The 23,260-nt window shown below is 41.7% G+C and overlaps 1 protein-coding gene across 1 annotated transcript in view; it reads left to right on the forward strand.

Annotated features, from left to right (window-relative positions):
* Positions 1-23,260, forward strand: part of ptprs (protein tyrosine phosphatase receptor type S) — a 240,208-nt gene that overhangs the window by 74,391 nt on the left and 142,557 nt on the right. Inside the window, exon 2 of the mRNA XM_062960704.1 lies at positions 21,698-21,870. Within this exon, the coding sequence (XP_062816774.1) occupies positions 21,789-21,870 (82 nt within the window). The 5' untranslated portion in view covers positions 21,698-21,788. The remainder of the gene's footprint in view (positions 1-21,697; positions 21,871-23,260) is intronic.

The raw sequence follows: 23,260 nt of genomic DNA on the forward strand, positions 1-23,260 counted from the left end.
CTTCCTTCCTTCCATCCATCCATCCATCCATCCCTTTTGTCTTTCCTTCCTTCCCTCTTTCCTCCCTCTCTCCCTCTTCCTTCCTTCCTTCCTTCCTTCCTTCCTTCCTTCCTTCCTTCCTTCCTTCCTTCCTTCCTTCCTTCCTTCCTTCTTTCCTTCTCTTTTGTCTTTCCTTTCTTCTCTCTTTCCTCCCTCTCTCCCTCTTCCTTCCTTCCTTCCTTCCTTCCTTCCTTCCTTCCTTCCTTCCTTCCTTCCTTCCTTCTTTCCTTCTCTTTTGTCTTTCCTTTCTTCTCTCTTTCCTCCCTCTCTCCCTCTTCCTTCCTTCCTTCCTTCCTTCCTTCCTTCCTTCCTTCCTTCCTTCCTTCCTTCCTTCCTTCTCTTTTGTCTTTCCTTTCTTCTCTCTTTCCTCCCTCTCTCCCTCTTCCTTCCTTCCTTCCTTCCTTCCTTCCTTCCTTCCTTCTTTCCTTCTCTTTTGTCTTTCCTTTCTTCTCTCTTTCCTCCCTCTCTCCCTCTTCCTTCCTTCCTTCCTTCCTTCCTTCCTTCCTTCCTTCCTTCCTTCTCTTTTGTCTTTCCTTTCTTCTCTCTTTCCTCCCTCTCTCCCTCTTTCTCCTTCCTTCCTTCCTTCCTTCCTTCCTTCCTTCCTTCCTTCCTTCCTTCTTTCTTTCCTACTGTTTTGTCTCCTCCCTCTTTCCTTCCTTCCTTCCTTCCTTCCTTCCTTCCTTCCTTCCATCCATCCATCCATCCATCCCTTTTGTCTCTCTCCCACCCTGGACATTATTCCATAGATATATAAACCCCACTTGCCTGGTTTCCAACAGACCTCACAACCTCTGAGGATGCCTGCCATCGACGTGTGCGAAACGTCAGGCAAGAATGCTTCTGGAACTTGGCCAGACAGCCTGGAAAACGCACGGCATTTGTACAAATGTTTCTCGCAGTGTTCTTCCTTGCGTGACAGGTTGGGGTTGTAAGGGCCGGGTCGCGTGTCCTGCTCCTGCTCTGCAACACGGATACAGATGCAGAAATGGTGCGGATGGATTCCCAGTCGCAATTTTTTCTCCGTAATTGCCGGGGCATCTGGTGTGTGCCAGGCCTGGGATGGCCTTGCCCTTTACTCTCAACTGCGGGGGAAAGGGGAAGAGACAAATAAATCTTGTACATGCATCCCTAATTATTGTTTTGTCCAGGCATCCTCTGAGGTTGTGAGGTCTGTTGGAAACCAGGCAAGTGGGGTTGATATATCTGTGGAAAGTCCAGAGTGGGAGAAAGAACTCTTGTCTTGTGGCTGTTGTGTGTTTTCCGGACTGTATGGCCATGTTCCAGAAGCATTCTCTCCTAGTTTCCCGAGGGCTCTCTGCGCATGTGCAGTTTGTAATTTTTGGATTTGGAGGATTTTCTGTAATTTGAACCTAATTTTATAGGATTTTTTTGATGGAAAGACATAGATTGGAGGACTATGTCTTTTGTGGCCAAATTTGATGTGATTTGGTCCAGTGGTTTTGTTGTTTACTCCATGGGAATTACACACGTTACATTTTTATATATATCACAGAAATCATAATGGCAGAAAGCAGCCAGGCTTTGAAGCTACAAGGCTATTCAATGCTAACCAATGGCAACATTCACACTTTGCCTTAAACAGACAAGAGTTCTTTCTCCCATCCTGGACATTATTCCACAGATATATAAACTTGTAATTATGTTAACTATTGTAACTATGTCTATTTTAACTTCAAAGCCTGGGGGAATCCTTTGTTGGGAGGTGTTAGCTGGCTCTTGATGTTATTCCACAGATAGATAAACCCATTTTGCCTAGTTTCCAACACACCTCACAACCTCTGAGGATGCCTGCCATAGATGTGGGCGAAACGTCAGGAGAGAATGCTTCTGGAACGTATTTTCCTCTATTATTATTGGTATTATTACATTTATTATTTTACTCTATTAATTATTATTACATTTATTATTTTACTCTATTAATTATTATTACAGTAGAGTCTCACTTATCCAACACTCGCTTATCCAACGTTCTGGATTATCCAACGCAGTTTTGTAGTCAATGTTTTCAATACATTGTGATATTTTGGTGCTAAATTTGTAAATACAGTAATTACTACATAGCATTACCATGTATTGAACTACTTTTTCTATCAAATTTGTTGTATAACATGATGTTTTGGTGCTTAATTTGTAAAATCATAACCTAATTTGATGTTTAATAGGCTTTTCCTTAATGCCTCCTTATTATCCAACATATTCGCTCATCCAACATTCTGCCGGCCCGTTTATGTTGGATAAATGAGACTACTGTACATTTATTATTTTACTCTATTATTATTGGTATTATTACATTTATTATTTTAGTCTAGTAATTAGACTTTCTGCAGATATATGCCTTTTAAGCTCAAAATTCTTTTGAGCCACATGACACTTCACGCTCTGCTTGATGTGAGCTGAATACCCAACCTGTTTTTGCATATTTTGATCTGTATTTTTTTTCGGTATCACAGAAAATCCCTAGCACTTCTTTTTCTTTCCTTCCTCCTTTCCCCTCCTACACGTCACCTAGCAGTGGCTACTTTACCTAGCAACAACCGATCCTTCACCTGGCGACAGCCAATCCGCTTAGTTCCTTTTCCTTTCTCTCAGATTTGGGCCTGAAAAGAGTGATTCTTTCAGTCCAAATCTCTTAATATTTTTAAGTTAGATAACGACGGGTCTATAGGCCACGTTGGGTCCAGATCCACAATTCCATGGGCGAGCGTTGGGGCACAAACCAAGATACATACTGTGAGTTGTATAGGGAGAGAGGATTATTTCAACAGAAGGTCCCATGTCCCCCCCCCTTCCGCTTTGCTTCCACGCTTTAAGGCGGCCCCAGCTGTTGAGCGAATGTCGGGAATAATAGCAGTTTATTACGGAGTAATTATATGGCAGGTTATTGAATTAACAGTGCCGGAGACGGGCGGGAATCATCCACTGATGCCAGGCAGAGAAATGGGAATATACCCGGAAAGGGATTGGAGGCAGCAAATCATATCTCTCTCCCGTCTCCATCCCCCCCCCCCCCCCCCCCACCCCGTAATAATAACAATAAGCTTTGCTATCTCTTCGGCCAATCTGTCACTGACCTCTGAGCGTCAGCTGGAAGGATGGGAAGCAAAGCAGAACCTTCATAAATAAACCATTTTCTTCTGAAATGGAGGGTATTATTAGGAAGGGAGTGGCATGTTCAGTAGACTCTCCTCTACACTTCCGTTTGGTGGGAAGCCTTAGCATTGAACGGTTGTGTTGCTAAAGTGCGAAGTATGGAACCCTGCGCAGACGGGGAAGCCTTAGCATTGAACGGTTGTGTTGTTAAAGAGCGAAGTATGGAACCCTGCGCAGATGGGGAAGCCTTAGCATTGAACGGTTGTGTTGTTAAAGAGCGAAGTATGGAACCCTGCGCAGACGGGGAAGCCTTAGCATTGAACGGTTGTGTTGTTAAAGAGCGAGGTATGGAACCCTGCGCAGACGGGGAAGCCTTAGCATTGAACGGTTGTGTTGTTAAAGAGCGAGGTATGGAACCCTGCGCAGACGGGGAAGCCTTAGCATTGAACGGTTGTGTTGTTAAAGAGCGAAGTATGGAACCCTGCGCAGACGGGGAAGCCTTAGCATTGAACGGTTGTGTTGTTAAAGAGCGAAGTATGGAACCCTGCGCAGACGGGGAAGCCTTAGCATTGAACGGTTGTGTTGTTAAAGAGCGAGGTATGGAACCCTGCGCAGACGGGGAAGCCTTAGCATTGAACGGTTGTGTTGTTAAAGAGCGAAGTATGGAACCCTGTGCAGACGGGGAAGCCTTAGCATTGGATGGTTGTGTTGTTAAAGTGCGAAGTATGGAATCCTGCACAGACTGGGAAGTCTTAGCATTGGACGGTTGTGTTGTTAAAGTGCCGAGTATGGAACCCTGTGCAAACGGGGAAGCCTTAGCATTGAATGGTTGTGTTGTTAAAGGGCGAAGTACGGAACCCTGCACAGGAATAGATTAATCAACTGGCATTTAGATTCAGTGTTGGAAATAGTTTTGGGAACAGATTAACTAGGTGAAATTTGGGTTGATTAAGTGTTGGGAATAGTTTTGACAATCAGTCAACTGACATTTGGATTAATTAAGTGTTGGGAATAGTTTTGGGAATAGATTAATCAACTCAGATTTGGGTTAAATATTGAGTAGTTTTGGAAAAAATTAATCAACTGACATTTAGATGGATTAAAGTGTCGGGAAGAGTTTCAAGAATAGATTAATCAAAGCATATTTGGGTTCGTTAAGTGTGGGAATAGTTTCCGGAATAGATTAATCAACCGGCATTTAGATTAAGTGTTGGGAATACGTAGTTTTGGGAATAGATTAATCAACTCATATTTGGTTGGTTAAGTGTTAGAAATAGTTTTATGTATAGATTAATCAAGTGAAATTTGGGTTCATTATGTGTTTGGAATAGTTTGAGAAATAGATTCAACTGGCATTTGGATTGATTACAGTGTTGGGAATAGATTAATCAACTCATATTTGGTTCGTTAAGTATTGGAAATAGTTTTATGAATAGATTGATTAAGTGAAATTTGGGTTGATTAAGTGTTGGGAACAGTTTTGACAATCAATCAATTGACATTTGGATTAATTAAGTGTTGGGAATAGTTTCGGGAATAGATTAATCAAGTCATATTTGGTTGGTTAACTATTGGAAATAGTTTTAGGAATAGATTCATTAAGTGAAATTTGGGTTGATTAAGTGTTGGGAATAGTTTTGACAATCAGTCAACTGACATTTGGATTAATTAAGTGTTGGGAATAGTTTCAGGAATAGATTAATGAACTCAGAATTGGGTTAAATATTGAGTAGTCTTGGAATAAATTAATCCACTGACATTTGGATTGATTAAGTGTTGGGAAGAGTTTCAAGAATAGATTAATCAAAGCATATTTGGGTTCGTTAAGTGTGGGAATAGTTTCAGGAATAGATTAATCAACCGGCATTTAGATTAAGTGTTGGGAATATGTAGTTTTGGGAATAGATTAATCAACTCATATTTGGTTGGTTAAGTGTTGGAAATACTTTTAGGAATAGATAAAGCAAATGAAATTTTAGGAATAGTTTTGACCATCAACTGAAATTTGGATTAATTAAGTGTCGGGAATAGTTTTAGGAATAGATTAATCAAAGCATATTTGGGTTCGTTAAGTGTGGGAATAGTTTCAGGAATCAACCGGCATTTAGATTAAGTGTTGGGAATACGTAGTTTTGGGAATAGATTAATCAACTCAGATTTGGGTTAAATATTGAGTAATCTTGGAATAAATTGATCCACTGACATTTGGATTGATTAAGCGTTGGGAAGAGTTTCAGGAATAGATTAATCAACTGGCATTTAGATTAAGTGTTGGGAACACGTAGTTTTGGGAATAGATTAATCAACTCATATTTGGTTGGTTAAGTGTTGGAAATAGTTTTAGGAATAGCTTCATTAAGTGAAATTTGAGATTCCCAGTCGGCCCGTAAATCCATTGAGCGAGGCACACTCTCTCAGCCTCATAGATCTTGCAATGAACTTCCCGTGATCGGTTCATTCTGAGGTCTCCATAAGACGAGAAAAAATCCTGAGTGAAAACAAAGAGGATTATAACTTTGTTCCCAGCAATTTTCTCCTAAGATCATACAGGCGTCTCAAAGCAAAGCCTTTCTTTTATTTTTGACGTCACCTAAGGCCTCTTCGGCTACAAAACCCGCAGTTTGGATAAACTTGGAGCTTAAATAGGCGGACTTGGCTCCCTCGAAAACAAACAAAAGTTTTTGAAAAGCCAGATGGAAAAACACAATCAAAGTCCTCCTGAGAGATGTTTGTTTACAAACCTCGAAATGTGTTGGACTTGAGCTATAGACACAGAGATCCCTTTCATATGGACCGTGACTTTCCGTTACTAATATTGACACAGCCTGGAATCGCATTGGCCTTTTTTGCTGCTGCATCACACTCTTAGAATCATAGAATCTTGGATTTGGAACCCCCTGCCAAGAAGCAGGAAAATCACATTCAAAGCACCCCGACAGATGGCCATCCAGCCTCTGTTTCAAAGCCTCCTAAGAAGGAACCTCTAGCACACTCTGGGGCAGAGAGTTCCACTGCTGAACAGGGATCAGATTAATAATAATAGATTTACTGTATATACTCAGAGCCGGCCTTAGGTAATTTTCAAGTGTAGGCAAACAGAATTTTGCCCCCCCCCCCCCCCAAACCAATCACTGAAAAATAAAAGCGTTGGAATAAGCGAAAATGTTGGATAATAAGGAGGGGTTAAGGAAAAGCCTGTTAAACATCAAATTACATTACGATTTTACAAATTAAGCACCAAAACATCATGTTTTACAACGAATCAACAGAAAAAGCAGTTCAATACATGGTAATGTTATGTAGGAATTACTATATTTGTGAATTTAGCACCAAACAATGAACAGGGATATAGGGCAGTGTGGATTGAGATAACCCAGATAGCCCCCGGTATTTTAAAAAAAACCCTCTAAAATCAGGACAATAAATAAAGAACAACACTCTGAAAACAGGGATGATGGCGCCCCCAGGACATTGGCGCCACAGGCAAGTGCCTAGTTTGCCTTATGGTTGGGCCGCCTCTGTATATACTCGAGTAAAAGCCTAGTTTTTCAGCCCTTTTTTTAAGACTGAAAAAGCCCCCCTCGGCTTATACTCGTTTGATGGTCCTGGTTGGCTTATATTTGGGTCAGCTTATACTTGAGAATATATGGTGCATTTATTATTTTTCTCTATTATTATTGGTATTCTTACATTTATTATTTTTCTCTATTATTATTGGTATTATTACATTTATTATTTTTCTCTATTATTATTGGTATTGTTACATTTATTATTTTTCTCTATTATTGTTGCTACTATTACATTTATTTTGCTCTATTTTTCTTATTATTATTACATTTATTATTTCGCTCAGATATTATTATTATTATTATTGCATTTACATTAGAGTCTCACTTATCCAACACTTGCTTATCCAAGGTTCTGGATTATCCAAGCCATTTTTGTAGTCAATGTTTTCAATACATCGTGATATTTTGGTGCTAAATTTGTAAATACAGTAATTACAACATAACATTACTGCGTATTGAACTGCTTTTTCTGTCCAATTTCTTGTATAACATGATGTTTTGGTGCTTAATTTTTAAAATCATAACCTAATTTGATGTTTAATAGGCTTTTCCTTAATCCCTCCTTATTATCCAACATATTCACTTATCCAATGTTCTGCTAGCATGTTTATGTTGGATAAGTGAGACTCTACTGTAATAGATATACTGTATATACTCGAGTATAAGCCTAGTTTTCCAGCCCTTTTTTTAGGACCGAAAAAGCCCCCCTCGGCTTATACTCAGGTGAGGGTCCTGGTTGGCTTATATTTGGGTCGGCTTATACTTGAGAATATACGGTACATTTATTATTTTTCTCTATTATTGTTGCTACTATTAAATTTATTTTAATCTATTTTTATTATTATTATCAATACATTATATTATTTCACTCTGATATTATTATTTTTATTATTATTATTGCATTTATTATTTTACTCTATTATGTTTAAAAGGATACATACGCACATTTACATTGAAGAGGATGAGAATAATGATTGGATCAGAGTTGGACAGTCTTATCTTTAAATTGGAGCTTTATGTAAATATTCAAAAACATTTAACCTACCGATGCCTCAATTAATGTAATTTTATTGGTATCTGTTTTTATTTCTGAAATTTACCACCCTCGGCTTATACTGGAGTCAATGTTTTCCCAGTTTTTTTTGTGGTAAAATTAGGTGCCTCGGCTTATATTCGGGTCGGTTTATACTTGAGTATATACAGTATATTATTATTATTAATAATAATAATAATAATACCAGGACCTCAAGATTGAACTTCAAAGACTCTGGCAGAAACCAGTGCAGGTGGTCCCGGTGGTGATCGGCGCATTGGGTGCTGTGCCAAAAGATCTCAGCTGGCATTTGGAAACAATAGACATTGACAAAATCATGATCTGCCAACTGCAAAAGGCCACCCTACTGGGATCTGCACGCATCATCCGAAAATACATCACACAGTCCTAGACACTTGGGAAGTGTTCGACTTGTGGTTTTGTGATATGAAATCCAGCATATCTATCTTGTTTGCTGTGTCATAATAATAATAATAATAATAATAATAATAATAATAATAATAATACAGCACACAGTCCTAGACACTTGTGATTTTGTGATACGAAATCCAGCATATCTATCTTGTTTGCTGTGTCATATAATAATAATAATAATAATAATAATAATAATAATAATAATAATAATAATATGGATTTCTGGACCAACGCGGTGATGGTTTTGTTCCTCCTTTCCACCTTTTCTTTCAACTTTTTAAAAAGGTTCGAAATGACAGGATCTCGGGCCAAGCTAGGAAAAGCTATATGCAAACATAACACAAACAAATAACAAACAAACAAACTTTTCCAGATGACAGCAGCTCTCGCCTCTGACCTCAGAGCCACCAAAGATGCCCTGTCGGCTCAGATTATAACCTTAACCCAACTCTATATGACAAGATGCCAAGTCTTGACCTTCAACCAGAAGGTTGTTCCAATGCAGGACTCAAATGCCACGCTCTTCTATGCGCAATTGGTTCCATTTGTCGACCGGGAGAAACGTTTGGTGGAAAGAGTTTTTCGGGCATGATGCCTTAGCATCATGTTGTGTTGTTAAAGTGCGAAGTATGGAACCCTGCACAGACGGGAAGCCTTAGCATTGAACGGTTGTGTTGTTAAAGGGCGAAGTATGGAACCCTGCACAGACGGGAAGCCTTAGCATTGAACGGTTGTGTTGTTAAAGGGCGAAGTATGAAACCCTGCGCAGACGGAGAAGCCTTAGCATTGAACGGTTGTGTTGTTAAAGGGCGAAGTGTGGAACCCTGCGCAGACGGAGAAGCCTTAGCATTGAACAGTTGTGTTGTTAAAGTGCGAAGTATGGAACCCTGCACAGACGGAAAGCCTTAGCATTGAACGGTTGTGTTGTTAAAGGGCGAAGTATGAAACCCTGCGCAGACGGAGAAGCCTTAGCATTGAACGGTTGTGTTGTTAAAGGGCGAAGTGTGGAACCCTGCGCAGACGGGGAAGCCTTAGCATTGAACGGTTGTGTTGTTAAAGGGCGAAGTGTGAAACCGTGCGCAGACGGAGAAGCCTTAGCATTGAACGGTTGTGTTGTTAAAGGGTGAAGTGTGAAACCCTGCGCAGACGGAGAAGCCTTAGCATTGAACGGTTGTGTTGTTAAAGGGCGAAGTGTGAAACCCTGCGCAGACGGAGAAGCCTTAGCATTGAACGGTTGTGTTGTTAAAGGGCGAAGTGTGGAACCCTGCGCAGACGGAGAAGCCTTAGCATTGAACGGTTGTGTTGTTAAAGGGCGAAGTGTGGAACCCTGCGCAGACGGGGAAGCCTTAGCATTGAATGGTTGTGTTGTTAAAGGGCGAAGTGTGGAACCCTGCGCAGACGGGGAAGCCTTAGCATTGAACGGTTGTGTTGTTAAAGGGCGAAGTGTGGAACCCTGCGCAGACGGGGAAGCCTTAGCATTGAATGGTTGTGTTGTTAAAGGGCGAAGTGTGGAACCCTGCGCAGACGGGGAAGCCTTAGCATTGAACGGTTGTGTTGTTAAAGGGCGAAGTGTGGAACCCTGCACAGACGGAGAAGCCTTAGCATTGAACGGTTGTGTTGTTAAAGGGCGAAGTGTGGAACCCTGCGCAGACGGGGAAGCCTTAGCATTGAACGGTTGTGTTGTTAAAGGGCGAAGTGTGGAACCCTGCGCAGACGGAGAAGCCTTAGCATTGAACGGTTGTGTTGTTAAAGGGCGAAGTGTGGAACCCTGCGCAGACGGGGAAGCCTTAGCATTGAACGGTTGTGTTGTTAAAGGGCGAAGTGTGGAACCCTGCGCAGACGGAGAAGCCTTAGCATTGAACGGTTGTGTTGTTAAAGGGCGAAGTGTGGAACCCTGCGCAGACGGAGAAGCCTTAGCATTGAACGGTTGTGTTGTTAAAGGGCGAAGTGTGGAACCCTGCGCAGACGGGGAAGCCTTAGCATTGAACGGTTGTGTTGTTAAAGGGCAAAGTGTGGAACCCTGCGCAGACGGAGAAGCCTTAGCATTGAACGGTTGTGTTGTTAAAGGGCGAAGTGTGGAACCCTGCGCAGACGGGGAAGCCTTAGCATTGAACGGTTGTGTTGTTAAAGGGCGAAGTGTGGAACCCTGCGCAGACGGAGAAGCCTTAGCATTGAACGGTTGTGTTGTTAAAGGGCGAAGTGTGGAACCCTGCGCAGACGGGGAAGCCTTAGCATTGGACGGTTGTGTTGTTAAAGGGCGAAGTGTGAAACCCTGCGCAGACGGAGAAGCCTTAGCATTGAATGGTTGTGTTGTTAAAGGGCGAAGTGTGGAACCCTGCGCAGACGGAGAAGCCTTAGCATTGAACGGTTGTGTTGTTAAAGGGCGAAGTGTGGAACCCTGCGCAGACGGGGAAGCCTTAGCATTGGACGGTTGTGTTGTTAAAGGGCGAAGTGTGAAACCCTGCGCAGACGGAGAAGCCTTAGCATTGAACGGTTGTGTTGTTAAAGGGCGAAGTGTGGAACCCTGCGCAGACGGGGAAGCCTTAGCATTGAACGGTTGTGTTGTTAAAGGGCGAAGTGTGGAACCCTGCGCAGACGGAGAAGCCTTAGCATTGAACGGTTGTGTTGTTAAAGGGCGAAGTGTGGAACCCTGCGCAGACGGGGAAGCCTTAGCATTGGACGGTTGTGTTGTTAAAGAGCGAAGTATGGAACCCTGCGCAGACGGGGAAGCCTTAGCATTGAGTACTGAGTTTCTCGTCTCCCGGAGCGATGGAAAACACACTCCTCTTGTCCGGACTTGACGCTCCACTTGTTTTGTCAGGCCTCCGGGGCCGTTTTCTGCAAACTCTGTTACCGAACCCGCCGCCTACACAAGTGTTTTTGGAGATTCGCTTGCTGCAAGTTCGGGCGGGTTCCTTTTTGATCGGGACGTCTCCACAGGCTTGGCACCAAAGCCTTGAAAATAACAACAACAGCAACAATAATAATATCTGACTGCACGGTTGTGACAAGAAGCAGCTTAACTGGACTTCCTATCTTTCAGCCATCGGGACGGAAGAAATTCAGATTTAAAAATGGGATTGAATACATTCGGCAAAGAGAAATATAGAAAGGAGGATATAGCAGCAATGTTATTGTTTCTATTATTATTATTATTATTATTATTATTATTATTATTATTATTATTTTATGACACAGCAAACAAGATAGATATGCTGGATTTCATATCACAAAATCACAAGTCGAACACTTCCCAAGTGTCTAGGACTGTGTGATGTATTTTCGGATGGTGCTCGCAGATCCCAGCAGGGTGGCCTTTTGCAGCTGGCAGATTATTATTATTATTATTATTATTATTATTATTATTATTATTATTATTTATCATCAGCATCATAAAACCCCTTCCAACCTAAGGATGATGGTGATAGTGATGATAATATTTATTCCTATTTATTTATTTACTTACTACATTTATATCCCGCTCTTCTCACCCCAAAGGGGACTCAGAGTGGCTTACAAATCAAATGTACATAAAATATATTATTAGCATAGCACAATATAAGCATTATATATTACTATATTGTACTATATGCTTATACTGTAATATTATTAGTAATTATTATTATTAGTAGATTATTATCCTACTCTGCTTTCCTCTCCTAAAGGAAACTCAGAGTGACTCCATGTCCCATGAAACCTCATCCCACTTGAGGATGATATTATTCGTACATAATATTGTTGTTATTGTTGTTGTTGTTGTTATTCCAGAGTCGCGGTGGCAGAATGGGTGTTCTTCTTGTTGTTGTTGTTGTTGTTGTTATTATTATTCCAGAGTCGAGGTGGCAGAATGGGTGTTGTTGTTATTATTATTACTATTATTATTATTATTATTATTATTATTATTATTCCAGAGTCGCGGTGGCAGAATGGGTATTGTTGTTGTTGTTGCTGTTGTTGTTGTTATTATTATTATTATTATTCCAGAGTCGCGGAGGCAGAATAGGTGTTGTTGTTGTTGTTGTTGTTGTTATTATTATTATTATTACAGAGTCGCGGTGGCAGAATGGGTGCTGTTGTTGTTGTTGTTGTTGTTGTTGTTATTATTCCAGAGTCGCGGTGGCAGAATAGGTGTTGTTGTTGTTGTTGTTGTTGTTATTATTATTATTATTATTATTATTATTATTATTATTATTATTATTCCAGAGTCGCGGTGGCGGAATAGGTGTTGTTGTTGTTGTTATTGTTATTATTATTATTATTATTATTATTCCAGAATGGCAGAACGGGTCAAATCCTTGTACTGACTAAACTACTGACCTGAAAGTTGGGTTGCTGGCCTGAAGGTTGGCACTTTGAATCCGCGTGATGGGGTGAGCTCCCATCTGTCAGCTCTAGCTTGCAGGGACATGAGAGAAGCCCCCCAGCAACACATCCAAGCATCCCTTGGGCAACGTCCCTGTAGATAGCCAGTTCTCTCACACCAGAAGCAACTTGCAGTATGTTCTCAAGTCACTTCTGACATGTGGTGGAGACTCCTTCTTTGTAGGAGGAGGCTGGATGGCCATCTGTCGGGGGTGCTTTGAATGGGATTTCCTGCTTCTTGGCAGGGGGTTGGACTGGATGTCCCATGCCGTCTCTTCCAACTCTATGATTCTATGATAAAAAAATATTATTCCGAGACCCTTTCGAACTCGATGATGTTGATCATGATGATTTTTTTTCGTGTCGCTTCTGGTGCGAGAGAATTGGCCGTCTGCAAGGACGTTGCCCAGGGGACGCCTGGGTGTTTACCATCCTTGTGGATTGTGTTGATATTTATTGTTACTTTCCTCGCTTAAAGTAGACTCAAAGCAACTCTATAGCCCATGAGACTGCTTCTAAACCTAGGCTACTGATCAATTGGATTGTGGTTCGTCCAAGCCGATGCTAGAAAAGTCCGGGATTCGGGATGCTTTCCTTTCTTCTCTCCGGCCAAAATGCAGAGCCCTTGACCCGGCAGAGTCTCCAGATGGGAGGCCAGGCCTTTGGGCTTTTGGGGAACAGCTTGGACGGCGGCCTCGTTCCTTCCCGGCCTCCCGTTTCCTCCCTGGAAAGGAGCAGCCGAGGCAGCTGAAGCCAGCGGAGGAGGTCCGGTGCCAAGCTCATGACTTGGGTGCCAGCTGGGAGGATTGGCTGGACGGGGCCCAAGGCAGCTGCTCCCTCCGTCCTCCCCGGCCTTTCCCCCTCCGCATGCCTTTGCAGAGCTAGCCCGGCCCTTGGCGAGTCCTGCCTGTGACGCAGCAGCAGACAAAGCCCAGGCGATTCTCTGCACTGCCTGTTAGAAACATCCTATCTCGATGGAGGGGAGTGGTAGTCTTGCTTTCTTCTGCTTCTATATTACTAGCTTGGGGACCCGGCAGTGCCCAGGTCATTTGAGAATGGTATGATTTGTCTTTCAATGTTATGTATTCTGTTTGGAGTGGGTGAACTACAATTCCCAGAATCGTGGCTCAATCCTCCCCAAATCCTACCAGTATTCAAAGTTGGCCATTGTGGGTCTGTGTAGCAAGTGTGGTCCAGATCTGTCGTTGGCTGGTCATGGCCTGGCTGCAGTGCTCTCTGGATGGGGGTGAAGTATCGAGAAATATCATTATCACAATCACCATCATCCCCAAGTTGGAAATTGTCTCGGAATATTATTATTATTATTATTATATAATAATAATAATAATAATAATAATAATAATAATAATAATAATAATAATATCATCCTCAAGTTGTATGAGGTCTTGTAGGACATGGAGTCACCCTGAGTTTCCTTTAGGCCAGTGGGAATCCTGTTCAGGGTGGGAGAAAGAATATTATTATTATTATTATTATTATTATTAATAATAATAATAATAATAATAATAATAGCAATAATAGTATTATTATTATTATTATTATTAATAATAATAATATCATCCTCAAGTTTCCTTTAGGCCAGTGGGAATCCTGTACAGGGTGGGAGAAAGAATATTATTATTATTATTATCATTATCATTATCATTATTATTATTATTAATAATAATAATAATAATATCATCCTCAAGTTGTATGAGGTCTCGTGGGACATGGAGTCACTGTGGAATGATGTCCAGGGTGGGAGAAAGAACTCTTGTCTGTTGGAGGCAAGTGTGGATGTTGCCGTTGGCCAGCTTGATTAGCATTGGATGGCCTTGCAGCTTCAAAGCCTGCCTGGGGGGGAATCCTTTGTTGGGAGGTGTTAGCTGGCCTCGATAGGAACATTTCCAAGCCTTTGCAGTCCCTGGTCTTGGCCCGAATCCTCGCCTCCCATCTGTCCTCCCGACCAAAGGCTGTATTTTTAGCCACAACGGAGCTGGAGAGATTATAGGTCCCGAGGCTTTTTTTAGGGGGTGGCCATGGGAACTCTGACGGGGGAGGAACCCTTTCCCTTTTAATTATGTTTCCTGGCTTCGGGAAATGATAGGGTTTCCGAAACAACAAGTGTACCGCCGGGTCTTGATTTCTGCCTCTCCGCCCGGCTTCCTCTCATTTTGAGAGCTGGATTGCATTGGTCCTTTCCGCTGCCGCATCACAGTCTTGGCTCACGCCCAACTTGCAAAATTCAAGATAAAAATACACTAAACTTAACCCATGGGGATGGATTATTGCTTCCGGTTGCCTGAGAGTTCCTATTTAAAAATAGGCCTAATCCATACTATACACCATCCCATCAACTCTGCACCAACTTAATATTCGTATTGAAGTACAGTCCTTGACGTATTTGAATTATTTATTTAAACTATTATTTCTTGGAATTATTTTTTTTGGGATGGTTGCCTGAAGGTTCCAGTTAACTTTCCTATACTCATCCTGTACTCATACTCATCCTATATTTACTTTCCTAATTCCTATATTCATCCTATACTCATACTTACCCTATATTTACTTTTTTAGACTTAACCTATATTTTCTTATTCTCTCTCATCCTATACTCATCCTATACTTACCTTCCTATACTCCCCCTTTACATTTCTATACTCATCCTATACTCATACCCATCCTATACTTACCTTCCTATACTCATCCTATACTTTCCTATACTCACTCTACACCCATCCTATACTTTCCTATACTCATCCTAAACTCATACTCATCCTATACATACTTTCTTATACTCATCCTATACTTTTCTGTATTCACCCTGCACCCATCCTATACTTTCCTGTACTTTCCTATACTCATCCTATACTCTTACTCATCCTATATGTACTTTCCTATACTCATCCTCCTATACATACTTTCCTATTCTCATCCTATACTTTTCTATACTCACCCTACACTCATCCTGTACTTTCCTATCATCCTATACTTTCCTACACTCGCTGTACATTCATCCTATTCTGTCCTATCCTCACCCTATACTTCTTCGGGCTTCCCTACCACGTTTGGAGAAATCAAAGGCTCCGACATCCTTGGTCTGTTTTGTTCTGCATAAAGAGAAGATCAAGCAACGGGGAAACTAACTTTCTTTCTTTCTTTCTTTCTTTCTTTCTTTCATGCTCATTGGTGGGAAACATTAACATTATGCAAATCCCTGGCCGCCGGTCTGCTGCCCCGATAAGGGGATGTTCGAGTCGGCTGCTCACCTGCAAATTCACAGAAAATAATATTAATACGGTGCGGCGGATCAGAGGGAGGGCTGAAATGAAGCAAAGAATCCGCCCGAGTCTCCTTCTCCGACAGTTTGGAAGCAGAAGCTGGATGGGCATCTGTCGGGAGGGCTTTGGTGGTGTCTTCCTGCCTAGACGAATGGGGTTGAGTGTCCTTTTGGGAGCCCCTTCCAACTCTCTTATTCTCTGCTTTGCAAATGTTCTTTTCCCACTGAATTTCGTGCCTATTTTTGTCAACGTTACGGCGTATGGGTTTCTTTTGCTCGTTCGGCTCCGTGGGGAGCCGTTCATTTGCATCGTAGAAGAGCGAATATGTGTTCTATGTGTGTGTACATATATATATATGGAGTATCTGACTCGCTTTTCGCCTTGTGATGAGTTCATCCCGAAAGGCTTTCCCATTGTGGAGATAAGCCACTGTGAAAAAGCGTCTCGGCGCCGTTGGCGTGAGATTATGCCTTTATGGGCCAGTAAGTCAAGAAAGAAAAGCTTTGCTGCTCCAGGAGCCGTGGGCCTCCTCCAGTTCCCTTTCCTCGCTTCCGCCTTTTATTTTTCTTTCTTCCTTTGTTGGTTCTGCTGCTTGAAAATAATGTATTCTCGCCCCCTTTTTGAGTCCTGGGAGTTGTCCGTGACCATGGCTGGTGAAAGTGGCGTCAAACTGCATTAATCTTATATATATATAAATGTAATGTGCCGTTTTTCCCCTGGAGTAAACAACAAAACCACTGGACCAAATCACAGCACATTTGGCCACAAAAGACATAGTCATCCAATCTATGTCTTTCAATAAAAAAAACCTTAAAATTAGGTCCAAATTACAGAAAACCCAAACCATAAATTTACAAACTGCGCATGCGCAGAGCCTCCACCCAGAAACGTGGTGACCTTATCTAGGTGGGTGGGGCTTCAATGCATGACTGAGCACAGCTAGACATATTTCCAGACAGGAAACAACCAGAGCCAACGAACACCTCCCAACAAAGGATTTCCCCCTCAGAGTCATTATTATTATTATTATTATTATTATTACAATAGAGTCTCACTTATCCAAAATAAAGGGGCCGGCAGAATGTTGGATAAGCAAATATGTTGGATAATAAGGAGAGATTAAGGAAAAGCCTATTAAACATCAAATTAGGTTATGATTTTACAAATTAAGCACCAAAACATCATGTTATACAACAAATTTGACAGAAAAAGTAGTTCAATACGCAGTAATGCTATGTAGTAATTACTGTATTTACGAATTTAGCAGCAAAATATCACGATATATTGAAAACATTGACTACAAAAATGGCTTGGATAATCCAGAAGCTTGGATAAGGGAGACTTGGATAAGTGAGACTCTACTGTACTTGTATTGTTTTCCTGTATTTATTGTTATTACATGTATTATTTTACTCTATTACAGTAGAGTCTCACTTATCCAAGCTAAACGGGCCAGCAGAAGCTTGGATAAGCGAATATCTTGGATAATAAGGAGGGATTAAGGAAAAACCTATTAAACATCAAATTAGGTTATGATTTTACAAATTAAGCACCAAAACATTGTGTTATACAACAAATTTGACGGAAAAAGTAGTTCAATACTCAGTGATGTTATGTTGTAATTACTGTATTTAGGACTTTAGCTCCAAAATATCACAATATATTGAAAACATTGACTACAAAAATGGCTTGGATTATCCAGAGGCTTGGATAAGCGAGGCTTGGATAAGTGAGACTCTACTGAATTATTAAAAGGATAGATATGCACATTTACATTGAAGAAGATGAGAATAATGATTTGATCAGAGTTGGATAGTCTTATCTTAAATTTGAGCTTTATGTAAATATTCAAAACCATTTAACCTACTGATGCCTCAGTTAATGTAATTTTATTGGTATCTATTTTTATTTCTGATATTTTCCACCCTCAGCTTATACTGGAGTCAATGTTTTCCCAGGTTTTTTTGTGGTAAAATTAGGTGCCTCGGCTTGTATTTGGGTTGGCTTATACTCGAATATATACGGATTATTATTATTATTCCCAGCTTGGGTACCCACTATTGCCCAGATTATTTGAAAAAGTCAGGTTTTTTTTTAATTGTATGCAGTGCATAAGGTTGTATGTGAACTACAACTCACATCATGGCAGGTGAACCCCAAGAAACTCCATGTAAGGTTCTCTTCTTCCAGTTGTGCTGTGGGTAAACCTTTCACAGAAGAAAGCACCAAAACACACGCTGGTAGATTCCAGCAGGTTTTATTGTACAGAATATCAGAACCTTCTCTTTGGCCCATTTATATAGGGGCTCTCACATACCAGAGGGTAATTGAGGTTTTATGGCTGGAATTTGTTCTTTGTCAGCGCTTGCTCTGTGTCCGGAGATGTCAAAGATCTGAGATCATGACACTCCATCCGTACTTAAAGTTTGTGATGTCCCAGTAGAGTTAGTCATGGGAGTTGTGTGTGCCAAGTTTGGTCCAGGTCCATCATCGGTGGAGATTGCAGTTTCTTTTTGTTGTGAATGAAGTGTCAAGAGCCTTGGGCTATGGTGTTGCCAGCTTGGTCTTAATTCCACCCCGATCTAGGATTTATTTTTTGCAATTGGTTTACAGGAAACCTGGTCTGAGAAACAGTTGCTTTGTGCTCAGGAGCCCCCCTTGCTCCCATCCTCCGGAACAAAAAACCAAATCGTACTTCTTACCTTGGACTTGACGGGGTCCGCATTGGGCCGCAGCTGCTAAACGCTTCCCCGGCGCAAGGCACACTTTGTGTCAGCTTGTCGATAACTGTCAGCGCGGGAAGGGAGTTAATTTCAGAAACATGCCCGGCCAGCTTTCAGGAGTCCCTTCCCGGCCCGGCTTTCGCATCCCAGCGGCCGGTCGAGCTCTTCCCTCGAATCCATTGCTGTCTGTTCTCATCTCGGCGCCCGTCTTCAGGACTTAATATTGCTCCCCCCGGTCGGCATCAAGTTAATTGACAGCCGAGATTCGGCAGGTGAACTAGTTTTTGAGAAGAAAAAAAAAACACCTCTGTATCTTTCGTTTTTTGCTTCTGTAGGAAAAGCTTGCTAGTAAATCCATGTCAGCAGGGCGTTCGATCTGTGCCGAGTTTTGTGTGGCCTTCAAGGAATTGTGTTCGGCATTTCGGAGATTAACTTTAAAGCCAGGATTAAAACGTGGGGTTTTATGATTCCCAATCACTGCAGTGTTTCCAGAAGTCGGTGTCTCCAGGAGCTTCCAAATCGAATGCTCAACCGCCGGGAAAATAGACATTTTCATATTTGTACTGAAAGCCCTTGATGCGAAAGCCACTTGGCTTATTTCAATACTAGCTGTGCCCGGCCACATGTTGCTGTGGCGAAGTCTGGTGGTATGGGAAATAAAGTATTGAGGAATTGGTGGTAGTTAAGGTCAAGGGTAAAGGTTTTCCTCTGACATTAAGTCCATTATAAATGGGTTATATAGCTGTGTGGAAGGGCCTTGAGTCTACACTGCCATATAATCCAGTTAAAATAAGATAAACTCGGGGCTATGTCTGTTTTTATTGTTGTTTTTATTGTTTTTATTGTTACTTTAAAACTAAGTGTATTGTTTTAATCTATTTCTGTAAACCACTCCAAGCCAAACTGGGAGTAGCGGTATACAAGTCTAATAAATAAATAAATAAATAATCTGTGGAAGGGGTCTAAGTGAGGCCTAACTCTGCCTGTCCCCTGGGCTGAGTGGGTTGCAAGGAGACCAAGTGGGCGGAGCTTAGCCTTCTAACTGACAGCAATTGGATAAAAACAATTATTCCTCTCCCTCTAATTAGGACTTTATTTTTCTCTTCTTTTTGTTGTATGAACTTAGAGGCATGGATGAGGGGTTGTGCTGCCAAGTTTAGTGTTTCTGGGATGTGCAGTTTTGTTGTTTTGTCCTAGGCCGAAATTTCATTACCCTTTTCTATATATAGATATGTACCACATCTACTCGAGTATAAGCCGACCTGAATATAAGCCGAGGCACCTAATTTTACCACAAAAAAACTGGGTATAGTATATAAAAACTGACTGTAGTATAAACCGAGAGTGGAAAATTTCAGAAATAAAAACAGATAACAACAAAATTACATTAATTGAGGCATCAGTAGGTTCAATGTTTTTGAATATTTACATAAAGCTCAAATTTAAGATAAGACTGTCCAACTCTGTGTCACTCTGATCAAATCATTATTCTCATCTTCTTCAATGTCGATGTGCTTATGTATCCTTGTAATAATAATAGAGTAAAATAATACATGTAATAATAATAATAAATAATAATAGAGTAAAATAATACATGTAGTAATAAATAGAGTAAAATAATACATATAATAATACCAGAGTGAAATAATAAATGTATTAATAATAATAATAAAAATAGAGTAAAATAAATGTAATAGTAGCAACAATAATAGAGAAAAATAATAAATATAATAATACCAATAATAATAGAGAAAAATAATAAATGTACCCTATATTCTCGAGTATAAGCTGACCCAAATATAAGCCAACCAGGACCTCACCCGAGTATAAGCCGAGTGGGGCTTTTCCAGTCTTAAAAAAAGGGCTGAAAAACTAGGCTTATACTCGAGTATATACAGTATGTCTGATTTGTTGAAATTTCTGCTAAATGTGATGGGATTCTGGAAGCTGTAGTTTGGCGAAGTACCAACGCTCTCTGAGAAGATGGAAGACCTTGTCAAATGACAACACTCGGGATCCCATCAACTCGAGTTAGAGGTGTCACAGTGTGTTACTTCTGCAGATTTCCTCTTGCTTTCCTCCTTTTCTAGGCCTTTTGTTGTCTTTTCTATTGGGTTTTCTGGTGATGTGTCCAAAGTACGACTGCCTCGTTTGAGCCATCGTAGCTTCCTTTGTTCTGAAACTTATTTATCGGTTTTCTTGGCACCTCATTGTGTCTGTAGTTTAGCAACCGATGTATAAAGCGGCTCTGTCAACCTTGGATTGGTTCTTCTGAGTCCTGTAAAGCTTTGAAGGTCTCAAATGAAAATGGATTGAGACATTCTTAGTGGTAGAGGAGGGGCGGGGCCTCTTCCCAAGTGCCGGAGACAGGGCTGAGCACCTGAGGTGCCTGTTAGGACACAGAGGGCGGAGCTAGAGGAGTGGGCGTGGCTTCTTCTCAAGAGCCCGAGACAGGGCTGAGAATCTATACCTCTCCTGAGGCTCTTGTTGGGACACAGAGGGTGGAGCTAGGGAAGGGGGCGGGGCCTCCTTCCAAGAGCACGAGATAGGGCTGAGCCTCTATATCTCTCCTAAGAGGCCTTTTAGGACTAAAGAGGCTAGGGGCGGGCCCTCTTCCCAAGAGCCTCTGTAGACCTCCCCTGAGGCGCTTGTTAGTTCACGGGGGCGGGGTAGAGAGGTCCAGCCCTGTCAGGCATTCAGGAAGAGGCCCCGCCTCCTGTGTCCTGGCAGGCGCCACACGACAGGGATAGAAGCTCAGCCCTATCTCAGAGCTCGTAACTCTGCCCATCCCAGTCCTGGCTTCCCATTTGTGGCCCCGCCCACCTCCCCCTCGCAGCCCTGCATCTTAGACTACGGGAGAGGCTCAGCCCCGCCCTCTTGAGCAGGAGCCACGCCCACCCCTCTAAGCCACGCCCCCTTTCCAGGTGTTGCTGAGTAATATTTTTTCTGGAAAGGGGGAGTAGGCTAAATAAGTTTGGGAACCACTGGTTTAAATCATGCTCTCAAGAGACCAAAAATAAGTAGACTTCCTTAAAATAACATAGTTGGTTTACTCACAAACTTCATGTATTTAGCATACAGGTACTTTGCATATCAGTCCAGTACTTTGGGAACGTTTAATTTCTGGGCCTCTTTTCTTCACAGGTGTTGACCCGGCTCCGGAGACGCTCTGAGCGTCGCTGAACCCAGGGGCCCGATCCGGCGGAGCTCAGGGGCCGCTCTCTGCGGTGGCGCCATGAACCCGGGGCCGGGGATGTCGCTGCTCATCCCTTTGGCCAATGTCCTCGTCTTGATCCTGATCGGCTGCTCTGCTGAAAGTAAGTCTCGTGCTCGTTCCTTCCATCCCGTTTTATTCCAATTTATATCTGAAAGTTTCATTTAATCTGAATCGTCGGCGGTGTTGTCATTACTTACATTCTGCTTCCCCTCCTGAGCCAAGAAGTTGGAAATGACTTGAAGGCGCACAACAGCAGTTGCATCTGTTGTAACACTTTGGTTTATTATAATACACATAATATTTTGTCGTGTTGTCCACCTTTTACACAGATTTGGTTTTGGTGTTGTTCTTCTCTGTGTTCTCTGTCATTCAAGTCAGACACACGTTGTAAACTTTACGAGCTACAAGGAGAGGCGGGTAGTAAACATCATCATCATCATCATCATCATCATTATTATTATTATGACACAGCAAACAAGATAGACATGCTGGATTTCATATCACAAAACCACAAGTCGAACACTTCCCAAGAGTCTAGGACTGTGTGATGTATTTTCGGATGATGCTGTAGATCCCAGTCGGGTGGCCTTTTGCAGTTGGCAGATCGTAATTTTGTCAATGTCTATTGTTTCCAAATGCGGGCTGAGATCTCTTGGCACGGCACCCAGTGTGCCCATCACCACCGGGACCACCTGCACTGGTTTCTGCCAGAGTCTTTGAAGTTCAATCTTGAGGTCCTGATAGCAGCTGAGTTTTTCCTGTTGTTTTTCGTCAATGCGATTGTCACCTGGGATGGCAACATCAATGATCCAAACCTTTTTCTTTTCCACAACTGTGATGTCTGGTGTGTTGTGTTCCAGAACTTTGTCAATCTGGATTCGGAAGTGCCACAGTATCTTTGCGTGCTCATTTTCCAATACTTTTGCAGGTTTGTGATCCCACCAGTTCTTTACTTCTGGGAGGTGGTACTTGAGGCATAAGTTCCAATGGATCATTTGGGCCACATAGTTGTGCCTCTGTTTGTAGTCTATCTGTGCGATTTTCTTACAACATTATTATTATTATTATTATTATTATTATTATTATTATTATTATGTTTTCCGGGCTGTATGGCCATGTTCTAATACTTCTAGAACATGGCCATACAGCCCAGAAAACATACAACAACCCTGTGATCCCGGCCATGAAAGCCTTCAACAACATTACTATTACTATTATTATTGACACAAAGGCATAGTATGACACGGCAAACGAGATATATATGCTGGGTTTCGTATCACAAAATCACAAGTTGAACATGTTCCTAGGTTGAATTTGCATGTAAGTCAGAACAAGTACATTTTAAGTGTAATTCTAGCCATATATATGTATATATATAAAATGTAATGGGCATAATTAGGACCGAGTTAACAACAAAACCAGTGGGCCAAATCACACCAAATTTGGCCACAAAACGAATCGCTTTCCAAGGAATGACCATCAAAAGAAAG

Source organism: Anolis carolinensis, unplaced genomic scaffold, assembly GCF_035594765.1.
Source record: "Anolis carolinensis isolate JA03-04 unplaced genomic scaffold, rAnoCar3.1.pri scaffold_7, whole genome shotgun sequence".
Classification (NCBI taxonomy): Eukaryota; Metazoa; Chordata; class Lepidosauria; order Squamata; family Dactyloidae; genus Anolis; species Anolis carolinensis.